At 45.1% G+C, this 20,999-nt stretch overlaps 1 protein-coding gene across 6 annotated transcripts in view; it reads right to left on the reverse strand.

The window, feature by feature from the left end:
* Nucleotides 1-20,999, reverse strand: part of SH3KBP1 (SH3 domain containing kinase binding protein 1) — a 318,770-nt gene that overhangs the window by 36,653 nt on the left and 261,118 nt on the right. For all 6 annotated transcript variants that reach the window (XM_090264196.1, XM_090264192.1, XM_090264195.1 and 3 more), the window contains 3 exons: nucleotides 18,001-18,052; nucleotides 14,957-15,037; nucleotides 12,378-12,537 (listed from right to left, as the gene is read on the reverse strand). In XM_090264196.1, coding sequence (XP_090120322.1) covers nucleotides 12,378-12,537; nucleotides 14,957-15,037; nucleotides 18,001-18,052 — 293 coding nt within the window. The remainder of the gene's footprint in view (nucleotides 1-12,377; nucleotides 12,538-14,956; nucleotides 15,038-18,000; nucleotides 18,053-20,999) is intronic.

Consider the following 20,999-nt stretch of genomic DNA (forward strand, 5'->3'; position numbering starts at 1 on the left):
TACTCAGGACTCGTCGCACTTGCTAGAACTTGTATGATTCACGATGCTGCCCCACAAGAGAAAATGCTTTCTTGTTAGGTACTCATTGTTTTGGCACTTGACACAAGTTTCAGAATGAATTAACGATGAGTACCAAGGTACCACTGTATTAGGAAGAGGAACTTTTTTTTAAAGACTGGAAGAATATTTAGTGGTTATTCCCGGGTAGTTTGATGGGTAATTTCTAGCATCCAGTTCAGCACGTGGTACATGGGAGGGGCTCAAAACACACTTGTGGCATTAATTAACATTTGCTTTTTTTCTGAAATAGGATTGTATTACATATTTGTACAATAAATGCATTTTTCCCCAAGAGACAAAGTTTTATGACATTCAGTATGATCATACCTATGTAAAACCAATGAAACAAACCAAATCATACATGGGAAAACAATGGGAAAGAAAAAGTCCAAAATGTTAATAGTTGTCTCTGAGATAAGACTATAGGTACATTTTTCCTTCCTTTTAAAGTTCACTTTAATACTAGAGACTGTACAATTCATGCAGCTTCTGCTCTTTCTCATTTCTTCCCAACAATATAATCCAGGTCTAAATCAGATTGCCTGCCCCTTGCTACAAACTCTCCTTTAAGAATCTCCCTGACCACAGGTGCCTGTGTGATCACCTGTGACCACACCTGGAACTCACTTGGGGCCTGTGTAGAATTAGTTACAAATCCTAGAGTGAGAGGTCTGGGTCATGAGGGCCCACTCTGAAAAAATAGGCAGTACCATTCTTGAGAGACCCCTCTCCAGATTCTAAAGTGCCAGGCACTGTCCATTAGGAAGATTAGGATCCCCCATGTCTCTGCTGAGCCCTGACCCCTCATGTCAAGAGCCAGACACAGGCTTTCAGCTGAAATTATCTTCTACACAGGGCCAGAATCAAGCCTATTTTGAAAAAAACAGTAGGTGTAATTTTAAAAAAGGTCTGATCCTTCCAAGTAGGGAAGCTGCAGCTGGTGTTTTGACAGTGTTCAGACTGTGGGTGTGGAAGCATTTTACAAAGTCTATTTGTAAATGCCTTTCAGTGTATTTATAGACTCTTACAACAATGCTAATGAATTTCAGTTCTAAAAAATACCAGAATTTCTGAAATTCTCCAAAGCATGTGTTTGGAGCGGCTGACAGCCAATGAGGCTGTGGCCATCAACGGTCCCTGCTCTCACCCAGTCTGCCCAACACATGGGTACCATTTTGCCAAAAAGGATGTTGCTAAATTCAACAAAGAGCAAAAAAGCCCATCCTTTTGTAGTTTACTAGTTCCTATGAGGGTTTTTGTACCATGAGTTGCTCTGCCCATAGCTGTTAAAAGGAGAAAACACAAGACAGTGGGCTTATCACCTTATCACCATATAGCCAAAGATGTCAGAACAACGCTGCCCTTACCTTTTTCTGATATTTAAATAAAAATAATGTTATTTTCTTGCATTTTTCTCAGCAATTTTGGTCTTGGGCACTTAAAACACAGGAGTTGGATTGGCAACCAGCAACTAAGAGTCTCCTCGCTCTACTGGACAGGGGTCGTAAGTCACTGAGAATGAGTTGACTAGCCCAAGGACACCCAGCAGGATGAAGGGGAACCTACAATTCCATAGAAATAACAGCAGCAACTGAGAACTGATGGTCTACCATGAGCCAGCCATGAGGCTTGTCCCTTTTGTACATTATGCAATCATTACAGCCACCCCTTGAAGTATCTACTCTGCCTTGTGGGCACAGAGCTGCACCACCCAGAGTCTCCTTCAGTGAAGGTTGGGTGTCCCTGCTCCTGGGAGGGCTGTTGGCCCCTCCAGGGACCACCCCAGCTGCAGAGAGCCTCCTCACCAAGGCATACCCTTTCCAGGGTGGACTACAACGCACGCTATAAAAGTCTTGGCCATTTCAGTCCAACACAGGACGACTTAGAGGGACCATTTTAGCCCCAAAACTCCCTGCGGAGATGGCCAAGGCTTTGATGAACCAGTATCACAACCTGACATATCCCTCTGCCCAAGTCTGCTTCCTTCTTCCTTCACAGGCGCTGAGCCCTAAAATAGATCTTGCATGTTAAATGCTGCCCCAGTCTTTTTTCTGTGATGGCCTTCTTTTCATTATATAGACCAGGAAACTGGGGCTCAGTAAGATTAAGTCGCTTACTGACAAAAAGTTATAAAAGTAGTGGACTAGTGGGGTCTGGGTTTGAACCTAACTTTGACTCCAGAGCCTAAGCTCTTGACCACTTCTCAAAGCTGCTTCACTTGGCCTTGTGGTCATGGGGCTGGTGAACCATCAAGGACACCAGGCAGCCTGTGTTACCACAGGTCACTGCCAGCTGGGTAAATCGCCTTTGCTCCCTGAGTTAAAAAGTACTAATAATAAACAAAAATCACACACCTGACCCACCCTGAAGTGCCTGCTCTTTGAATTAGACCTGAGACACGGGACCAGGCATGTGCATAGTCAGAAACATGGAAGATGCACCATGTGCATCGCTTGAGAACATGAGCTCAGCCAGTGGCATGGCCCAATTTAGCCCAAGTTGGGACAGTTAAGCCAAGACATGTGGTCTGGAAAAGGTGTTGGAGTGCACAGGAAGCCAAGGCAATGAGACAAGTAAATAAACAAATTAGCAGCATTAACAACAGCACCCAGAAACCACCCAAAAGACCCCTCAGCCCTTGTGGAGGTGAGTGGGGGTGAGGGGAAACAGTGCACACACTGATTCTCAACTGAACAAAAAGATCCCAAGTCCGGATCATGACTCTTTTCAGCTGTCCTCTCTCTTTACCGTCAGAAGGATTTATTATTATAATGTAAATGTTTGGGCTTTAAATGCCTAAATATTGTTCTGGGGCAGGGGTGGGGTGTGTGTGATTGGGTAGGGGAAGCTGGGAAGAGACGGAAAGGAAAGGAAATAGAAAAGTCCTGTCTCCTGCAGTCAGGAAACCAGTGAAGTGCACACGGTGAATCCTCTATTTTCTCCAGCATTCACCTTACCCAGGGGATTGTCAACTCACATGGACGATGGCAGATGTCAAATGTGAAGAGCCTAGAGAAATGACTTGAGTTACCCCATCTCTTTCTTGTTCCAACTCTGCAACCTTGTTTTATCACCCTCATCTCATGTAAAAGCACCAGGTCCTAGAGTTCACTTTCCTTGTCCTGATCCAAGTGCACACTGAGGATGCGAGGCCAATGGAAAGGAACGCTGCCCTTCTGCTGTCCTGGTGTGCTCCAAGGGCAGGAGTTATGTGCCCAAGGCCACACAGCTAATTGGTGGCAGAGCTGAAACCGGATGGAAGCTTCCTGATGCCCAGTCCTGTCTTTGCCCACCACACTTGGGATGTTAATAATCAAAATGAGCATTGCATGCACATGTTTTATGCTTCTAGAGATTTTTTTCCTCTCTGACCAACTGTGAAGGTAGCAGATGTGAAGCCAGTCCTTCGGAAGCGTTCTGCACGGGGAAGATATTGCCTGGGGAGATTGAATCCTTCCATCAGGAAAGGACAAAAAATTGTGGTAGCAGTAAGCCCAGTTTCCTTCACTCATCAGTGGGAAGAACAGCAGGAGGAGCCTCCTTCCCAGAAATGCAGACCCGAAGGCCTTGGGGACATCTGTGGAGTCCCTCTATAACCACCTGATGGCCAAGAATGAACCAGGGATCACAGACGCTTTTTGACTGCAAACTTTCCATTTAAATGTGGGACAGTTCAAGTCTGGCCAGGGGAGCAAGAAGCAAGAACCAGAGCGGGCTCCCTGGCAGCTCTCCCGTTGTAACTGCGTCCTTGTTTGGATGAGCACAAACAAGCGTGGCTATTTATAGCTGGTGAAGACACACTGGAAGGTGACGGGACACTGCCCACTCAATTCCCCTCCAAATCTCTGCTCTTTGTGCAGACTCTGCAAGTGTGTGTGGAAACAAGCCTCACTTCAGAACTCAGCCAGGCATGACAAGCCCACACTCTGCGAATGCAAAAGGGTGATGGCATCCACAGCTCTCATCTGCAAGCCCACAGCTGGGCTTCTTGGAGGGGCAAGGGGCTTTAAATATGCCTGGAGGAGGGGAACTCTGAGAAGAGTTTACAGGGTGCCACTTGGAGGAAGAGCATTCAAAGAAACAGCCCCGAGAAGTAAGACCCCTGGCTGCTGTGGCTCAGTGGATTGAGCGTCGGCCTGTGAGCCAAGTGTCGCTGGTTCGATTCCCAGTCAGGGCACATGACTAGGTTGCACATCAGGTCCCCAGTTGGGGGCGCGAGTGAGAGGCAACCACACAGTGATGTTTCTCTCCCTCTCTCCTTTCTCCTCTAAAAATTAAATAAAATAAATAAATAAATAAAAAGAAAAAAAGAAATAGCCCCGAGAAAACGCATTACATGAACCGATTCGCACTGTGCCTGTGTGAGGTGTCACTATCTCCTACTGTTCCCCTGCCCGATGCTGGCCATCACTGGCAGGAAATCAATGTACTTTAGTTTCGACTGGGTTAAACCCTGTCACTACTGTTGGTTCTCACTGCAGGGAATAAAATGTATCCTAGGTGTGAGTGGAAAGAAGAGAGAAGGTTATACACACAAATGAAACAAGGTCGGCAAATAATGCAGACATTCCTACAATGTGACAAGGTAATTGCCCTATGGGATTGCTATGATCTAGAAATCAACTGTCCTCCCTCAGTCCCAACTCCCCTGACTTTCCCACTGCCTCTGGGGGAGGCTGCTCAGGCTTTCACCCCCTAGAGACCTCCTGAAGGGCTGTCTGAGGGGGTCCATGGACCTGCCGAGGCCTGAGGCACAGTGACTTGCTGAAATCTGCATACCCAAGCAAGATAGGCCTCACTGTGCCATTTTGCAGAAACTAAGACCCAAGGAGGCTTGTACATTGCCCAAAGCCACAGGGTAAGTATGTACAGGGGAGGGGTTTTGACCCTCGTGTGCCTGGCTCCAAAGCAATGGGTAGGCCGGAACCATAGTTAACTATTACCTAGAAGAGTTCCTGGTTAAAAGTACGCACCTGATGACTATCTGAAACAAATTAATGAACCACACACACACATACACACACACATATGTGTGCATGCATGCACACAACCCTCTCATCATTGAATCCATACCTAAGCACCATCTTCCATAATCAAGTACTTTTCTTGCAGGATGAGCTTACACAAGTTTGACTTTCTACTCATTCTTTCTTCAATTCAGTCCAAGTCTGTCTCCTGTCCCCAAGAAGTACAGTATTCCCTCACTTATCACGGGTATTATATTCCAGACACCCCTGCGAAGTAGAAACCTTACATTTATTCTACACTCTTAAGCCTACGTAACTAACAACATACGTATACAGTACCGCAAAATCCCGCGATAGTGAAAAATCTGCGATAAATAATTAAATATAACATTTTTAAAAATCCTGCAATACAGTGAGGCTGTGATAAGTGAATCGTGATATAGCGAGGGACTACTGTATATAGAAATCACTCGACTGGATCACCGAGGACTAACTAGTGACCAAAGCCCCTGGGTGCCTTTCAGTCTTCCCCGGTGCTCACGATGGTGGTGGTTCTCACGACATGGTCAGCCAACCAGCAGCAGCAGCACTGGGAGCATGCTAGAAATGTAAATTCCCTGGCCTTAATTACAAACTTAGGGGAGCAGTGATCTGTGTTCTAACAGACCCACAGATGATTTCACTGCACACTCAACTGTGAGACCCACAGATCAGTAGGTGCTCTACATTCCCTTCTCTAGCTTCCAGGACAGCACGCTCTACATACCCTTTTCAACAGTTCCTAGTTCTCCCTCCACCCAATAAATAACAATTCCCCCCACTGTTGTCTTCACTCTCACCTTTCTCCATAATCTCCTAGAATGACCGTAGCCATTCCGTGCTTGTAACTACCATCTCTGAGCCAACAACACGCACCTCTGTAATTTCTAGCCAAGACTTCTCTCCTGAATTTTCCAAAGACAGGTCTGGGCCCCGAATGGTAGAGGAGAAAGGAAACAAACATCACAGCTTCTTCAAGAGACACGTGGAATACTTGAGTAACCCAAACTCAAAATGACGGTCTGCACTCCCAAGTACCCATTTTACCTGCCTACTTAGGGAACATGTGGATGTACTCTAGCTACCTTTATCTTCCTTTTTTTAAAAAAATTAATTGATTCATTTATACCAAATAAGAGCAAAGAGGTCTTTTTTTTCAATGCTTTCTTTTGGTGGGCTTGGGGGTCAGACACCTAACAGAGCAATCAAGACCTCTTGATTGCTTATTTTCTGCTAAATCGTAACCCCAGGGCCTTGAGCAGCCCAGATGCCTGTGTAAGTCTAAAGAAAAATTAACTTCCGTGTGGGTAAGTTGGTCTCAAGAGAGACATCTGCCCTTCCCTAAGCAGTTAGTTGATGTTTGGCATACAAATGTTTATTTAATCTTTGCCTCAAGCTAAAGTGTCTTAGAGCTCAATAGTTGCTTATCTCCCAGTGTTTCTCTGAAATCCAAGGCTCTATCTTTATCACAAGGAAAATTTTTGCAACTCCACTGCCCCTCCCCATGGGATCTTGTGCTCCACTTCCCCTCAGGATAGCCTCCTGCCCTTCACAGAAAAGTTACCTGGTGCAGTAAACATTTAAAGCAATAGGTCATGTCCAAGTGGCGTGGGGAGTCACTCGGCCTGCTGCCCACAGCTTGGTGTCCAAGACCGGACTGAGATTCCTCCAACACATGCTTCCACATCCGCGGTCAGTGCCCTCTGGGATTGGGGAGCCACAGTAGCCAGCTCCCCACACTCAGGTTCTCCTCACTGAATGGCCTGCTACCACCCTGACTATTGAAACTTTCTTTTCGCTGAGTGTCATCAACTCCCAGAACATACTAGCATCCACCTAAGAGGACACTGCCTTCTAGAACATCAACGTCACCTCACTTCAGATCTTGCCATCTTCCGGAGCCTGTGACAGCTATGTGAGTAAACCGTCCCCAATGGCAGTCCCTCCTTTAGACCTACTCCACCTCTGAACTTGTGAGCACCAGCCTCCCTGTGCTCATCAGCGTCTCCTACACTTCTGGCCATTGACTTCCCTCACTTCATCCTTGCTCACCTTTCCTCCTCCTTACATCTTTCAGCTTTCCCTCCATCCCATGCCACTGTCTATCACTCAAGGCCCCAGACACCAGCCCTCTCTGTCCCCCGTCCTGCCAGTCACTTGTCCCCGCTCAGAGAGCAGGGACTGTTCCCTACTGTAGCAGACAACAGGCACAGCTTGTCCTCTCCTGCTCCAGCTTCCATGCCCTTTCAGAAGAAATAGAAAAAAAAAATCACAATTTGCGGTGTCTGTGAGATTAAGAAACCCATTCTGGTCTAGCCAGCCTGCTTCTATCTCTTTCCCTATTGGGTTTATTTTTTTCTTCTGAAAGCACACACCTGCTCTGCCCCTCAGGTTTCTGGCGTGTTGCCTCCCACTGCATGAGATTACTAGAGCTCAGTCAGAGCAGCCTGCTTCTCTCCAGCATTTCCTTGGATTTTCTTTCTTTTTTTTTTTTTTTTAATTTTGGATGCTTTCCCAGCTTTCAGAACATATATTCATTAAATTGATAATACACATTATTACACATAGAACATCACTTGTTCGTGTATGCATACACACATACAAAATGGTTTAGGTATATCCTGCCACTTGAAATATAGTTGTGATCAAATATCCAAGTAAGTGAGTAGGCTCCATACTACTGAGTCTCCATTTTCTCAAGTGTGAAAACGGGGTAGAGAGAATGCTCTTTGCACCACAACCACCTTAGTTACGTGGTGAGCTAGACAAGATGAGCATCCACTGCCTTTGAGTACTATGGAATAATAACCAAGGTGTCCCCAAAGCACAGAAGTTCAAACAAAGGAGGCACTTAGCACCTAGGGGCATCTCCTACCAGCATTCAATTTTTAAATCAACTCTGGTATTAAATCTTTTTTTTTTTTTTTTGAAAAAGTCTTTTTTCCTGGTCAAATTCCATCTGAACTTACTTGCTAGAAATTGGGAGAACATGTTTACCTATGAGTATGTTAATGGCATGCTTCCACTCGCTCAGAATGGACACACGCATGTGCACTGGTATCCTCTAGCTCCCCTAGATGTGATTCCTGAAAACTGACCTGCAATGCTTGAGCTCCAGCGCAACTCAGATCCAGAACACTGCTGCCCCACACAGAGTAGTCCCACAATACAATTTATTACGTGAACGCATCTAAAAATGACCCCCCCTCCGCCTGATCTATGTATTCCTTTATTCCTAAAAGATGCCAGTTCCTGTTTAAATAGAAAGAAATCGATCTCTTCTGGAAGTCACATTTGGCAGCGAGCTTTCCGCCTCGTGAGAGGAAGCTCGAGCCCACACACTGCAGCTGAGTGGTATGCCTGGTTCCCAGCAAGAACGGCAAACAATGACATATGTCCATGGGTTCAACCGTCCATCCATCTATCCGCCTGGTCAGGTATATCCTGGCAATGACATGGGCTTACACAGTAGACAACACCCTCTCTCCAGAGGACCATGAACACAAAACTCTTTGAATGACATTAACATTCTACCTCAACTAATTTGGCAGAACTAAACCAGTTTCTATAGGGGTTGGTTGTCCAGTGTAACTACTTAGCAAAAATATGAAGTGCACAAAGTACTGAAAAACTCTAAGCCTTTCTTTGATTTTCTTTAAAAAATTATGTTGAAATCCATGGTGCACTAGGTAAGTTAGAACATAAAAGACACACATACTACAGAGCTTGCTCAGAGGCATCGAAGGATGACAGGACAGGCAAAGTGAACAAAATGTGAGCACTAGCCTCTCCCCGCCCCTTTTAGGAACCACAGCATTCAACAAGTGTGTTAAATGAGCCACTACCGTATGCTCAACCCTGTAAAGCATGTGCAAATGACAAAACACACTTTTGATCTGGTAAAGTAGTCCGGGGGCGGGAGCATCCCAAGTGGCACAGCACAGGGCCATGCACTAGGCTAAACATGGATGTTGGGTGTTTGGAGGAGAGAGCAACCATGTGAGATAAGGAAAGGCTTCCAGAAGAGGGAAGTGCTAACTGGGGCACATTAACAGGTGCACAGCAGGCAGCCAGGAAAGGAGGGAGGCACCATCAAGAACTTGGTAGAGTCTAGACCAGGGGATGTGGCAGTGTGGACCCAGGCCAACAGCATCAGCATCACCTGAGAGTGTGTTAAAGTGTAAGTTCCCAAGCCCACCCAGACCTACCAGAACAGCAACTGTGGGGGTGGGGCCCACTGATCTGAACAAGTTCTCTGGGTGATTGTGATGCATGCCAAGTTTGAGAACTGCTGACTTAGAGCAGACACTGTCCCCCCTTCAACTGGCTAAACAAGTGGCTAAAGCAGGTACTATCCCCCCTAAATGCTCCCAACCTTGCCTGGGTCTGCCACTTCCTAGAACTGTCAGGGAGAAAACCCGGGGCTTTCCTCCAGCTCTCCCTTTCTGCAAACCAGTGCCCGGAGACTGGTCAGCCACAGGGGGAATGGGAGGCTGGGGGCTGCTCAGATGCCACACACAATGTGAAGAACAGTTCCGTTTCCCTCGGGCTTCTGGACAAATCCCTCTCATGGATCCTCCTTAATGACCTATACTTCTAATGGACAACTGGATATTGGGAGGGCTGGAGGCAGCGCAGAGCCAAGCTGAGGCGTGGGAGTAATGAGGATCTGAGAACCCAGAGGGTTGGCAGTTACTATTCCCTTCCTTTCCCCACGCATGCAGGTCAAGTTCTTGGCTAGCAAAGCCTGCCCCTATCCCTTAATGAGATGGTTGAAAGCAACATTTGAAGGCAAAGAAGCCATTGGATTTGCACTTCTTTGCAGATCAGATCTTTGGAAAGCACAGCAGGGAGAGTCTGGAAGTTGTTATAGACTTAATTGAAATGTCTGTAGTCCCCAGAAGACTAACAAAACAAAAGCGGAGTGTGGCTTCTGTCCTCCTCTCCCCCACCAGAAAGTGACATGCTTCTTTGCTGCTCCATTCCCCCTGTATGTGCAGCTCATGTTCTCTTCAGAAGCACATAGGTTTACATGACCTTCTTCAGCTGAAGTGCCAGCTTCTGGGCACACCATGCTACTGAAGTGGCCCTTGCTAACGTCATCGGGGCTCTTAAGTGGTCCCATTGTGCGCATGTGCAAATGGCCTTCTGCTGTCCGTCAGAAGAAGGCACAACACATACAGGCCCGGCCACTCAACAGCAGCTCTGATTCCATTAGTTTCCCCTGGGGGTCATCAGAAATGCTGTACGATTCCACCTATGAGGCATCTAGAAAAGTCATACTCACAGAGACAGCAAGAATGGTCACCGCCAATAGCTGAGAGGAGAGGGAATGGGGATTTACTGTTTAAGAGACACAGAGTTTAAGTTTTGCAACATAAAAAGATTTCTATGGATGGATGGTGGTGATGGCTATACAACATGAATGTACTTAATGTCGCTGAACTGTACACTTAAAAATGCTTAGAATGGAAAAAGTTCCTTCTTTCTTTCTGCTACATAGTACTCCATTGTGTAAATGTACCACAGTTTTTTGATCCACTCATCTACAGACGGGCACTTAGGTTGTTTCCAGCACTTAGTTATTGTAAACAGTGCTGCTATGGACATAGGGGTGCATAGGTTCTTCTGAATTGGTGTTTCAGGATTTTTTGGATATAATCCTAGCAATGGAATTGCTGGTTCAAAAGACAGTTCCATTTTTAGTTTTTTGAGGAAATTCCATACTGTTTTCCACAGTGGCTGCACCAGTCTGCATTCCCACCAACGGTGCACTAGGGTTCCCTTTTCTCCACATCCTCGCCAGCACTTGTTTGTTGATTTGTTGATGATGGCCATTCTGACTGGTGTGAGGTGGTATCTCATTGTGGTTTTTATTTGCATCTCTCTGATGGCTAGTGATGTTTAGCATTCTTTCATACACCTGTGGACCCTCTGTATGTCCTCTTTGGAGAAGCAGGAGAGCTTGTATGTACGAACCATGGGCATGGACTTGGGGGGGGGGAATTGCTGGGGGAGGGGGGTGCTGGGTGGAGGGGAGTACAGGGGAAAAATTGGAGCTATTGTAACAATATAATAAATAAAATATACTTAAAAATGCTTAGAATGGTAAATTTTGTTATGTGTTTTTTTCTTACCATAATTTAAAAATCTCTTCTAGAAAGTAAATGAGTTATTTTGTTTTACTGCAATACATCCAGTTTGATATGTAATCATAAAATGACAATGAAAGTAATGATTTACAGGCATGGGGCTACATACTTGGAAATTACATCGTTTCATCCTTTTAGGTGCATTCCATTATCATGCTCAATTTACAGGTTGAGGAAGTGAGATAAGAAGGGCAGTGACTTTCCAAGGCTCATACTCCTCCTACAAGGTACGGTGAGACACGAGCTCAGAAGCCTGCCTGACCCTGACACCAGGACACTGAAGCCCCATGAGACCCTCATCATGCAAACTCAGCTCAAAAGAACAAAAATCTGGTGAGTGACTGTGTGTTGACAGGTACATGCAAAGACCTCCAGGCCACCGACTTGGTCTGGTATGTTATACCAACACATATATCACACATGTATTGGTGGAAAGTCCTGGCAATGAACTTGTGGAGAGAACACAGTACTTCCTTGTGGATTGATGGGTATCTCAGATATGGAAGGCACAATGTCCAACCCTGATTCCATGTTATTAACACACGAGTCCAGCCAGCTATTGAACAAATTTGAGTTTTGCCAAGTACATCTTGGAAGACATGCCTGAACAAAGTATGTCCCTTGCCTTGGAGGGTCTCCTAGTTCAGAGACATGTACACTAAGACAATATCTGCCACGCTGGGTCCTGGATTCTACAACAGAGCTGTGCATTCAAGGCAGAGGGAGCCTGAGTATGGGGAAGGAGGCACGACAGAGCAGGGAGGGGGCTAGGAGAGACCTGTGCACCTGAGGTCAGCAGGGTATCCAGGGCATGAAAGTGGGCCTGGCACCCACATTTCCAGTCTGAAGGGCAGTTGGACTTGCTCTCGCAAAGCACAGGGACAACTGCCTGTGAGCGGGACCTAGATGCTGGATACCTGATCCGGATCTGCTAATCCTGAAACCCACGCTGCCACTCCCAGGCTTGCACCCACTTTTGCCTGGGCCCTGGAGCAAGGTCAGTAATGGCAGAGTCTTTGACTGCTTTGCTAGAGAGTAGAAAGCCAGCTTGACCTGCCCCCCTCCCTTAGCTGGACACACTCAAGGCCCATCTCCTGTGTCCCTAGGCCACTCCTCACCCACCCCTGTGTCCACCCCAGGGGCAAGAGCAGAGCAGTACCTGGTGTGGGTCAGGGGACCCACTGGTCGTTCAGGTCTCCTTGGGGGCAGCACTCCTGGTCTGCTGAGAGAATTGGTCTTGGGTGGCCGTGGCTTTTTTGGTGGTATGGCAGGAACGGAAGGCTTCTGTAAATCCAGTTTTGGCTCTCTCTCTGGTCTTTCTTTAAGTCATTGTTTAAAAAAGCATAAAGAAGACAGATAGCTCTAGTGTAAGTACCGGTACTCAGGTGCTGACGGTTAATTTCATGCTTAAAAAAAATCACCAATGCCATTTGCAAAGGTGAAGCTGGACACGGAAGGGCATCTTTTATTCTCTGTCAAGTTAGAAGCCCTATAAACACTTGGCTTACTGTTCGCCTTTATTCATGCTGGTCCCTCTGCCTGCAGGGCCTTTTCAGCTACAGTCCGCCGTTGGCAAACTCCTACTCATTCTTCATTAGGCCTGCTCATCAGGCCTGACTGAAACACGACACCAGCCATGTTCCCTTCTCATCAGCTGGACCCATCCTCAAAGACAGACCTAACTTTTTCACCTGAGCCACGAAGGGTAGCCCTGTATAAACAGGCTCCCTTTGGATACTTGCTGGGTGTGGGCATGCTTGGCACAGTCTGGAGGCTGTCAGCTCCAAGGGCAGGGCCCACATTTGGGCTTCTCTCTGGAAACCTGTGTGGCACCTGGCACATAGCAGGTGCTCTGTTAATGGGTGACAGGTTTGGTAAATGACCCATAGGTCCTGCTGGGTGTGGGGAGGAAAGTGACCTAACACCTCTCAGGTCGGCCTGTGTGAAGGGCCATAAGCCAATAATGGGGGGAGCGTTCAGGGAAAAAGAACTAGTTCTAGATTCTTTTTGTGCAGTTTGAACATGGAAGGTAATGTGGGGCTTCACAGCTATTTGGTTCCTAAGGGTTTTAGAGTCACAGCTAGTAAAGCCAGATCTGGTGGCCCAACTGGGCAGCGTTCAGTGACAGCTCTATTTTTACTGTCCCCAATTAGCCTTGCCCTGTTCATGGTATAAAAAGCAGTTATCCACATTCTTCTATATAAAGACAGAACTTCAGAGTTGCCCACCGGAGGACAGGCAGGGTCCCTATGTTCAACTGTAGCTGGAAATCTGAACATGTTTTACTCACAAACACAAAATCATTCTGTTTGGGTGCCCAAGCCAACTGGCAAAGCTTTTAAAAGCCCATCAGCTATTGTGTAGCCATCATGGTGCTGATACCCACAATATTTCAGCGGGGAACATGAGCCTTCCAGGAATTCGGGCGACTCATTAGCTGATACATGGGGAGCAGAGAAGGGGGGGCTCGGCTGAAACACAAGGGAGGGCCCTCCTACTGGAAGGCATGGGAGGCCAAGTCTGAGGGTGGGACTGGCTTCCCTGACTTCCCTGTTGCTTCTAATCAGGGGCTTCTGCCTTCATGACCCACTGTGGCACACAACAAGGCATCCTGGGAGGGAAAGGAACCAGAAGTGTGTGGCCACATGGCCAGCCAAGGAGGGTGGTTGTTTCACATGTAAGTTGAGTCCATGTGCTATAGCATGAAACAGAGAAGGAAGCGCCCTTGTCAAGGAGCCTGGCTATTAGCTAGAACCTAGCCACGTGTCCTCCATGAGGACAAGAGGCAGAATTTGGTTATGTCACAATATGCATTTTTATCAAAGAGCTATCTGTATGGAACATGATCAATGACTATTTTTTCACTGATCTGTGACACATACCCGGCCTTTAGAACGAGGTTCCACAACTCAAGTTTTAACTGTCCACTATGAAAGAAAGAGGTGTAACTTCTTAAGAGCTCACAATGTCAGTAAGACTTCCGGCGGGCTGATACAAAATATTAAATTTCACAATAAAATTTCATGAGGCCACCCAGGAGCACCTCCAAATAATTACATTCATTAATTCAGCATTTCTCTTGTGACTTACACATAACTGCTTTTTAAAATGGAATGTGCTCTGCTTCCTGTTCATAATAATAACATAGCACTTTCCCCATAAAATGCGTGATCAATCAGATCGTAGACACCTAATAAAATGAGCCCTTCCACAGCACGCAGACTCCTTGGGAGAGACACTCAGAATGGTGGAAGTCAAACACATTTGTAAAACTAACTGTGTGAGATGCGTTAAGCTACTTCTCTGAAAATGACATTTCTGACCACCTTCAGGGGACTGTAGGCACTGAGCTGTTTCCCCCGGTTTCATCATGCTTTCCCTCTCCCAGCATTCTTGACCGAGGACACGTGTCTGTAGCCAGGATCAAAGGCTCAGAAGTGACTGAGGATGAGGATGCTGCTGGTGGGGGCAGGGTGGTGAGGGCAAGGAGATTGGAACGGAAGAGCTGCAGTGTGTGAAGTGACTGGGCCTGTTGTTTTTCACTTGATGAGAACTTCTGGCCCAAAGAAGCACCACATAATCATCTCTCCTATTTCCTTAGATATGGGATATTTAAAAGCAATCAAAACCATATTCCAAAGAAAAGAGCAAATTCTGTGGGTAATCCAGACTAGCCCTGTGACAGACAGCTTTGTCTCTTGCTGTTCTAGAAGTGCCAACGAAGACTTGATCTCATACCTTTTTCTTCTGTTCTGTTTGGAAGTGTTTCTGGTCTTTCAGGAGGTATCTTTTTAATTTCATGTTTTCTCTCAGTGGTACCTGGAGGAGGGGCGGAGGATAACAGTCATCAGAAAATGCTTTCTCTACTCATGAATTAGACATACCAGCATTTTCAATATTTATCAGGTAGAGCAAAGTTAATAGATTTTTTTTTCCCTGAGTGCTGGTGTTACTTGACTAATACAAGTTGCTGAAAAACAGAGCAGAAGTCATTTTTGTTCTGTGTCATTAAGTTTGCCTGCCTATATATCCTTAATTTACAAGAACACCACTAAAATGTTCTGGTATTTAAATATGACTTCCTTAGACACCAAAATAGTCAAAGAAAAGTCTTGGGTGTGGGTGGGGAATGTGTATAAATAAATAAAGAAGTCAATCTTCAAGACATGCAAATAAGGGGTCACTGGGTATTATGCTGTAAAAATAGAAATTTCACAGGGACCTGGGTTCCATCTTGTAGCAGTTTTAAAATATGGCCTCAAATGGTTTGCTGCCCCTCCCATTAAGAGGTGAGGTCTATGACCCCTGTCTGTAATGTGGGTGGGCTTATGACTGATTCAACCAGTAGCTGATGCAATACCATATAATTTCCAAGGTTATGTCCTAAGGGGCCATGTAGCTTATGCTTTATTTGCTAGAATACTGAACCTCCATGTAAGAAGTGAATTTCCCTGACGCCATCATGCTGCAAAGGCCACCATGCTGCAAAACCTCCAGCCGAAGCCAGCTTTCCAGCTATGCCTGCCAAGGGGAGCCAGACATGAGAATGAAGTGGTCATCTTCAAAGTGCATCTATCAGCCTCAGCTGGTCTCGAATTCCCAGCAGAGGTCCCAGGCATCATGGAGAAAAGAGATAGGACACCCTGGCTGTGCCATGTTCAAATTCCTGACACCAGAATTTGTAGGCATAAGAAGATTATTGTTTTGCGCTGCAAAACTCGGGGTGGTTTGTTATGTAGCAGTAGTAACTAGAATATATTTTTTTAAGTGGAGAGACTTGCAGAGAAGATATGGTGGTTCTCTCTAAATCCTTTCAATTTGTGCCTGAGTCCCTCAAGTGTTATATCTCCCCAAATGCACCCATTAGCATTTCCTCTTTACCCACATGGACTGCAGCAGCTCCCTCCCCTGGGGTCTTCATCAGTGTCAGTGACTTCAGGCACATAAGAACACATGAAAAATAGCTAATGCATGAAACCAATCACAAATACTCCTCTGATTTATGGATTTGGTTGAGTGCTTGACAAGCTCCTTACATGACTAGCCCTACGGATGGATGCTTGGTACGAAAATCTCAATTTTATATAGCATCAGAAGCCAAAAGAACTTAAATGAACTGAACATATACTTTACCTAAATCTCCTTAATGACTCACTACAAATTAAACACTATATCTTTTTCTGTCAATTCCATATCTGATTTTTTTGTCAAATAATCAAACACAAGGTAAGTTGATGAAGGGGAAATTATAAATACCTCCCTGTCACAAAGCAGTTCCCAAGATCATTCAGCAGGATAAATGAGCAATAATCTAGGAAGTTGAAATGTCCTCTTGTTTTGCCCTCAGAGATCCAGCATAACCTTTGGTAAAAGTGCTTTGAAAGGATAAGAATTTGCCTACCATGCCACAATCTAGTCTCCTAACGATAATGAAGAAGTCCAGTATCATTCCTAGAGACCCAGGCAGAATTGACAATCCTACTACCGTGAAGTGTCCAGTCCTAGTTACGTTCTAGGCTACCCGAGTCATGGACTACTCAACTCATCCACTTGGCCTCTCATCTGTCACCCAGGCCTCTAGGGAAAAGGGTCTTCAGAGACAAGAAAATCAAAAGCCTGCTTTGATTTCTGCACAATAAAATATTTGTCCAGCCAGAACCACTAGGTGGCAAAACTAAACTGCTCAATGCAAATAGGGATGAGGGTGGAGCAGAGATGTAATTAACATCCCATTTCAGGGCTTAATCTCTATAATTCTCAACTATGCTGAAGGGACCAGGAATGGAATCTGGGGTCAAGCTGATTTTTCCAACAAACTTGGTGAGCCAAAAGAACTTAAAAAAAAAACAAACTAATCACTCCCAATAAACTTGTAAATAAACCAATTTGCAAATTTATTCATACTTTAAATGCTACCGAAATATCATAATTATGAGCGTGTAGAACTAAAAATACTCCTACTCTTCTTCTGTTTTAGTTCTTAATTTTTAAAATGCCACTTATCTAGTTATTCATGGGGGAATATCCCCCATAATTAGTTTTTAACAATTATAAAGAGGAGTTCTATTGGGAAATATGAAGTATCATCTTTATGTATGAGATTCCATTGTGCAACAAGTTACCCAATGTCTGACAACATCAAGTCTTCCCAAATTATTCAACCCTGATATCAGAACTGCACAGAAAAAGTGAGTTAGACTCTTCAAGATTTAAAAAAATCACAAGGAAAAGTACTTATTGCTAGAAAAATATTTTTTGGTTGGGAGGTAAGTGAAGTAAGTATAAATTTTGGTTAACCACACAGGACAGACTCTGAAAATTCAGCACCACAATATATATATATATATCACACACACACACACATGCGTGGTGGGACCATGACCTGTGGGAAATAATCCTTCCCAAGCTGACCCTCAACTGGGCAGGACAACTGGGTACTTACCTCCTCAGAAGCAGTTTATTAAAACAATAAAAACAAAGCAGACAAAACTGGTTTATTCCAAAGCCAAGTCTTTCTGGTTATTGTCTGTGGGAGGCTAGCTTTTTTTTTTTTTTTTTTTTTTTTTTTGCTGTATCAGGGATACATTTTAATGATATGTTTATTTTTTAGGAAAAATAGCAGTTATTTAAAACTTGCCTATTGAGACCAACTCATTACTTCCCAATTCGGCAATCTGTGGTATTTGAATCTAATAATTTTGAGCTGTACCAAGGATGCCATAAGTACACACAGAGAAAGATGCACATCGTGTTGATGGAACTGAAAGGTATAACTTACTTACCTGCCCCTTGCTTGATGACAGGAGCGGATGGAGGAGGTGGCTTCTTGGGTCTCTGAAAAATTAATCAAAAATGATACCACATGAGATTGTTGGCAAGCCTGGCTTCTCACATACGGATCACAGACAGTGTTTTCCAGACATCGTTTGGATAGTCCAGAGAAGCTCTCTCTTCTCCCCCCGAAATTGAGCAATTCTCTCTCTAGGGATGTTAGGTTTCGGCACCTTTAAAGAAACACTAAAATACATTCAGTCTGCAAAACAAAATTCTGATAGACTAATGAAATGCCATTTCCCCCTTTCTAAATTTATAACAGCCTTCTGGAAAAGCTCCGCTCAGCAAAAAATGGCCTGAAACCAGCAAGCACAATGGTACTCCTACGCTGAAACCGCATTTGCAATTAAGATTTAATCTGCTGAATAACCAAGTGATTCAGAAAGAGTCACTGGGGTGGCTTTAAATCAGATCTCTGGATGTGGGTCTGGTGAGACTGGGTGGGTTTCTAAGCCTGCTGCCCCTTTCTCTCCCAAGGCTGGCAGGCCATTTGCAAGGTCCCCGAAGACCAGCTGTAGCCTGGAAACCGGAATGGAGCTTCTTTGCCTATCAGCCACTACTTATTTTACTCTTAGATCATGTCACTCTGTAGGTGATGGAGGCAGCAATGCAATCAATGGCATTCATCCCTGAACCGCTTCTAGGGTATCTCCGTGCTCACGAGGGTTGACTGTAGGAGAGCAATGGTCAGGCTGGACTGGGCAAGTGCTTCAGGGCCTGAGCATCCAGCCAGGCTGCAATTCTTGGACATTATTCTTGGACATGGAGGAAGGGGGCCAGAGGCAAGGAAAGAACCATCTCAGTATCAAATCATTAAGGAAAGAGAGAAAGGGGGAGAGTTAGAACATGGGATCCATGTTGCTGCTGACACTTCCCCTGACCCTCTTGGGGTATCATGTACTTGGGACTAAAAAAAAGAAAACTCACAGACTCTTCTACATTCTGAAATCACTCCTGTGACATTACTGCAGGGACCAGCAAATGCCCACCAATGCCTGATGCTGTACCAGGGCAAAGGAAAAAAAAATGGTTTTAAGTAAAATCTAGAGAATCTGAGACCCACAAGTAATTTCCTCAGGGTGGGTGTCACAGCATGCATACTCTGGATTCAATGACATTTCAGCTCTGCTCTTTACTACCTGCCTCATTTAGCCAAGTTAGCCCTGAGTAAGCAGTTCCCACGCTGGGCAAGAGGTGGGGTTTCAGAATCTGTCATTAAAAATCCTGGCTCTTTCAGCTATTAGCATAAATGTTGGGCAAGTTACCTCACTGAGCTGAACCTTCTTATCTGTGAAATGGCGATAATATTACCTTCCTGTTAAAGAGGAGGCAGTTTCAAAGCAGAGAGAGTCAGTAAGCACTCCTTGTTTAATCCTCATGGCAACTCTGTAAGTAGTGATATTATTGTGCCCATTTTGCAGATAAAATAATTGAGGCTTAGAGGAATGAAGGCATTTCCTGAAGCCACCAGGCTATTAAATGGGGCAGGGGACTAGAAGTCTAGCCCAGAACTGTCTGACACACAGAGCGCTCTTAAGCACTGTGAAGGGTCCATCCGGCCACAGAGCATCCACAAGACAAACCATCAGGTGGCTGTAAACCACATGCAGAGTTTATAAAAGCGCAAGGAACTGCAGTAAGTTAAAGTTGGGAAAAACAAAACAAAATAAAACAAAACCAGGTATCAAATTGCAGCTACAGCATATGAACTTAACTATGTTATAACACGTACAGAAAAAGACTGGAAAGCGAGAAGTTTATGGTGCTGATCTCTGAGATTATGAGTGCATACGGTGTGTGTCTTTCCTTCTTAAGATTCTCCTGTCTTGTTACGAGCATACAAATTTGATCATAAAAAAGAAAGATGCTCAAAGGCCACCTCTCCTTGCGCATAGGCCTCCCCCGGATGGATGTCCCAGCTGAAAGATCCCACGTTACTCTTTTGCCAGCTCCTTCTAAGTCTCCACCGCAACTCCTTCCGTTTTCTTCCTCCCTTTTCTGTCTTTGTATAAATTAGACTAGGGACAGATGTGTGTTTACCTAATGAAGTTATCATTGAAACTCTGCCAATTAACCTTCGTCTACCTCAAGATCTGAGTGATTTTTTATTCACAGAACTGCCAACACCCTGTGGCCTAATTCTTCCCAGCCAAGTCCCAACAATGCGTACCCTTCAGAAGTCTTCCTCACCTTCTGCTGGTTTTGAAAATTTTTGCAACCCATTTCACATAAGCCTCCTCTTGCCTCAAACACCACAGGGCCCGAATTTTTTTTTTTTTTTAAAAGACAATTACAAGCCATCATGCTTTTCGAGATTACTGTGCAAAGAACAAAAACCCCAAGTGTTGCGTCAGGTTTGGTATGTAGTGGAAATGAAATGTGACAAGCAGAGGAGACAGGCACTACGACATGACGGGAAGCATTGGGCTCTAACAGGCAGCATGTGAAAACTGTGGTCACGGCAAGTGTGTGCTTGAATGCGGCAGAGGAAGGAGGCAAAGAAAAGGGGCAGAGGTGTGAGGTTTGGTTTGGAGCCCTGGACAGTTGCGGAGGCAGGTGCGGCAGTTTTGAAAGGAAGGAACCAGTTTGTGAGCTGTCTGTCTTGTATCCACCACGCTTGATCAATGCTGGCCAGATGCCTGATTTGCTTAGTGGCAGAGTAGGTTTATAGGTTGTCCTTTTGTTTCTCCTTAACTTGACTTGATCCTGATTCTATCACAGCTAGCTTCCCTGCCTCCTTAGATGAGAAATGATGCCCCATTTTCAAATAAGATGCCTTTCAAGGTCATTCGAAACAAAAATCAGAGCCAGGGGGTCCATGAAGCTCTAGACCAACCCCAAATGATTAATAAAGAATTGCACGTGAGCGCACATTGACTTTTTTCCTTTCATGTAAAGGGAAGGCAGGGTAGTGAGAACTGGAAGGCAGACTGGGTAAATCTGCAGC

Source organism: Furipterus horrens, unplaced genomic scaffold (assembly GCF_987537825.1).
Source record: "Furipterus horrens unplaced genomic scaffold, mFurHor1.1.pri manual_scaffold_17, whole genome shotgun sequence".
In the NCBI taxonomy this organism is placed as follows: domain Eukaryota; kingdom Metazoa; phylum Chordata; class Mammalia; order Chiroptera; family Furipteridae; genus Furipterus; species Furipterus horrens.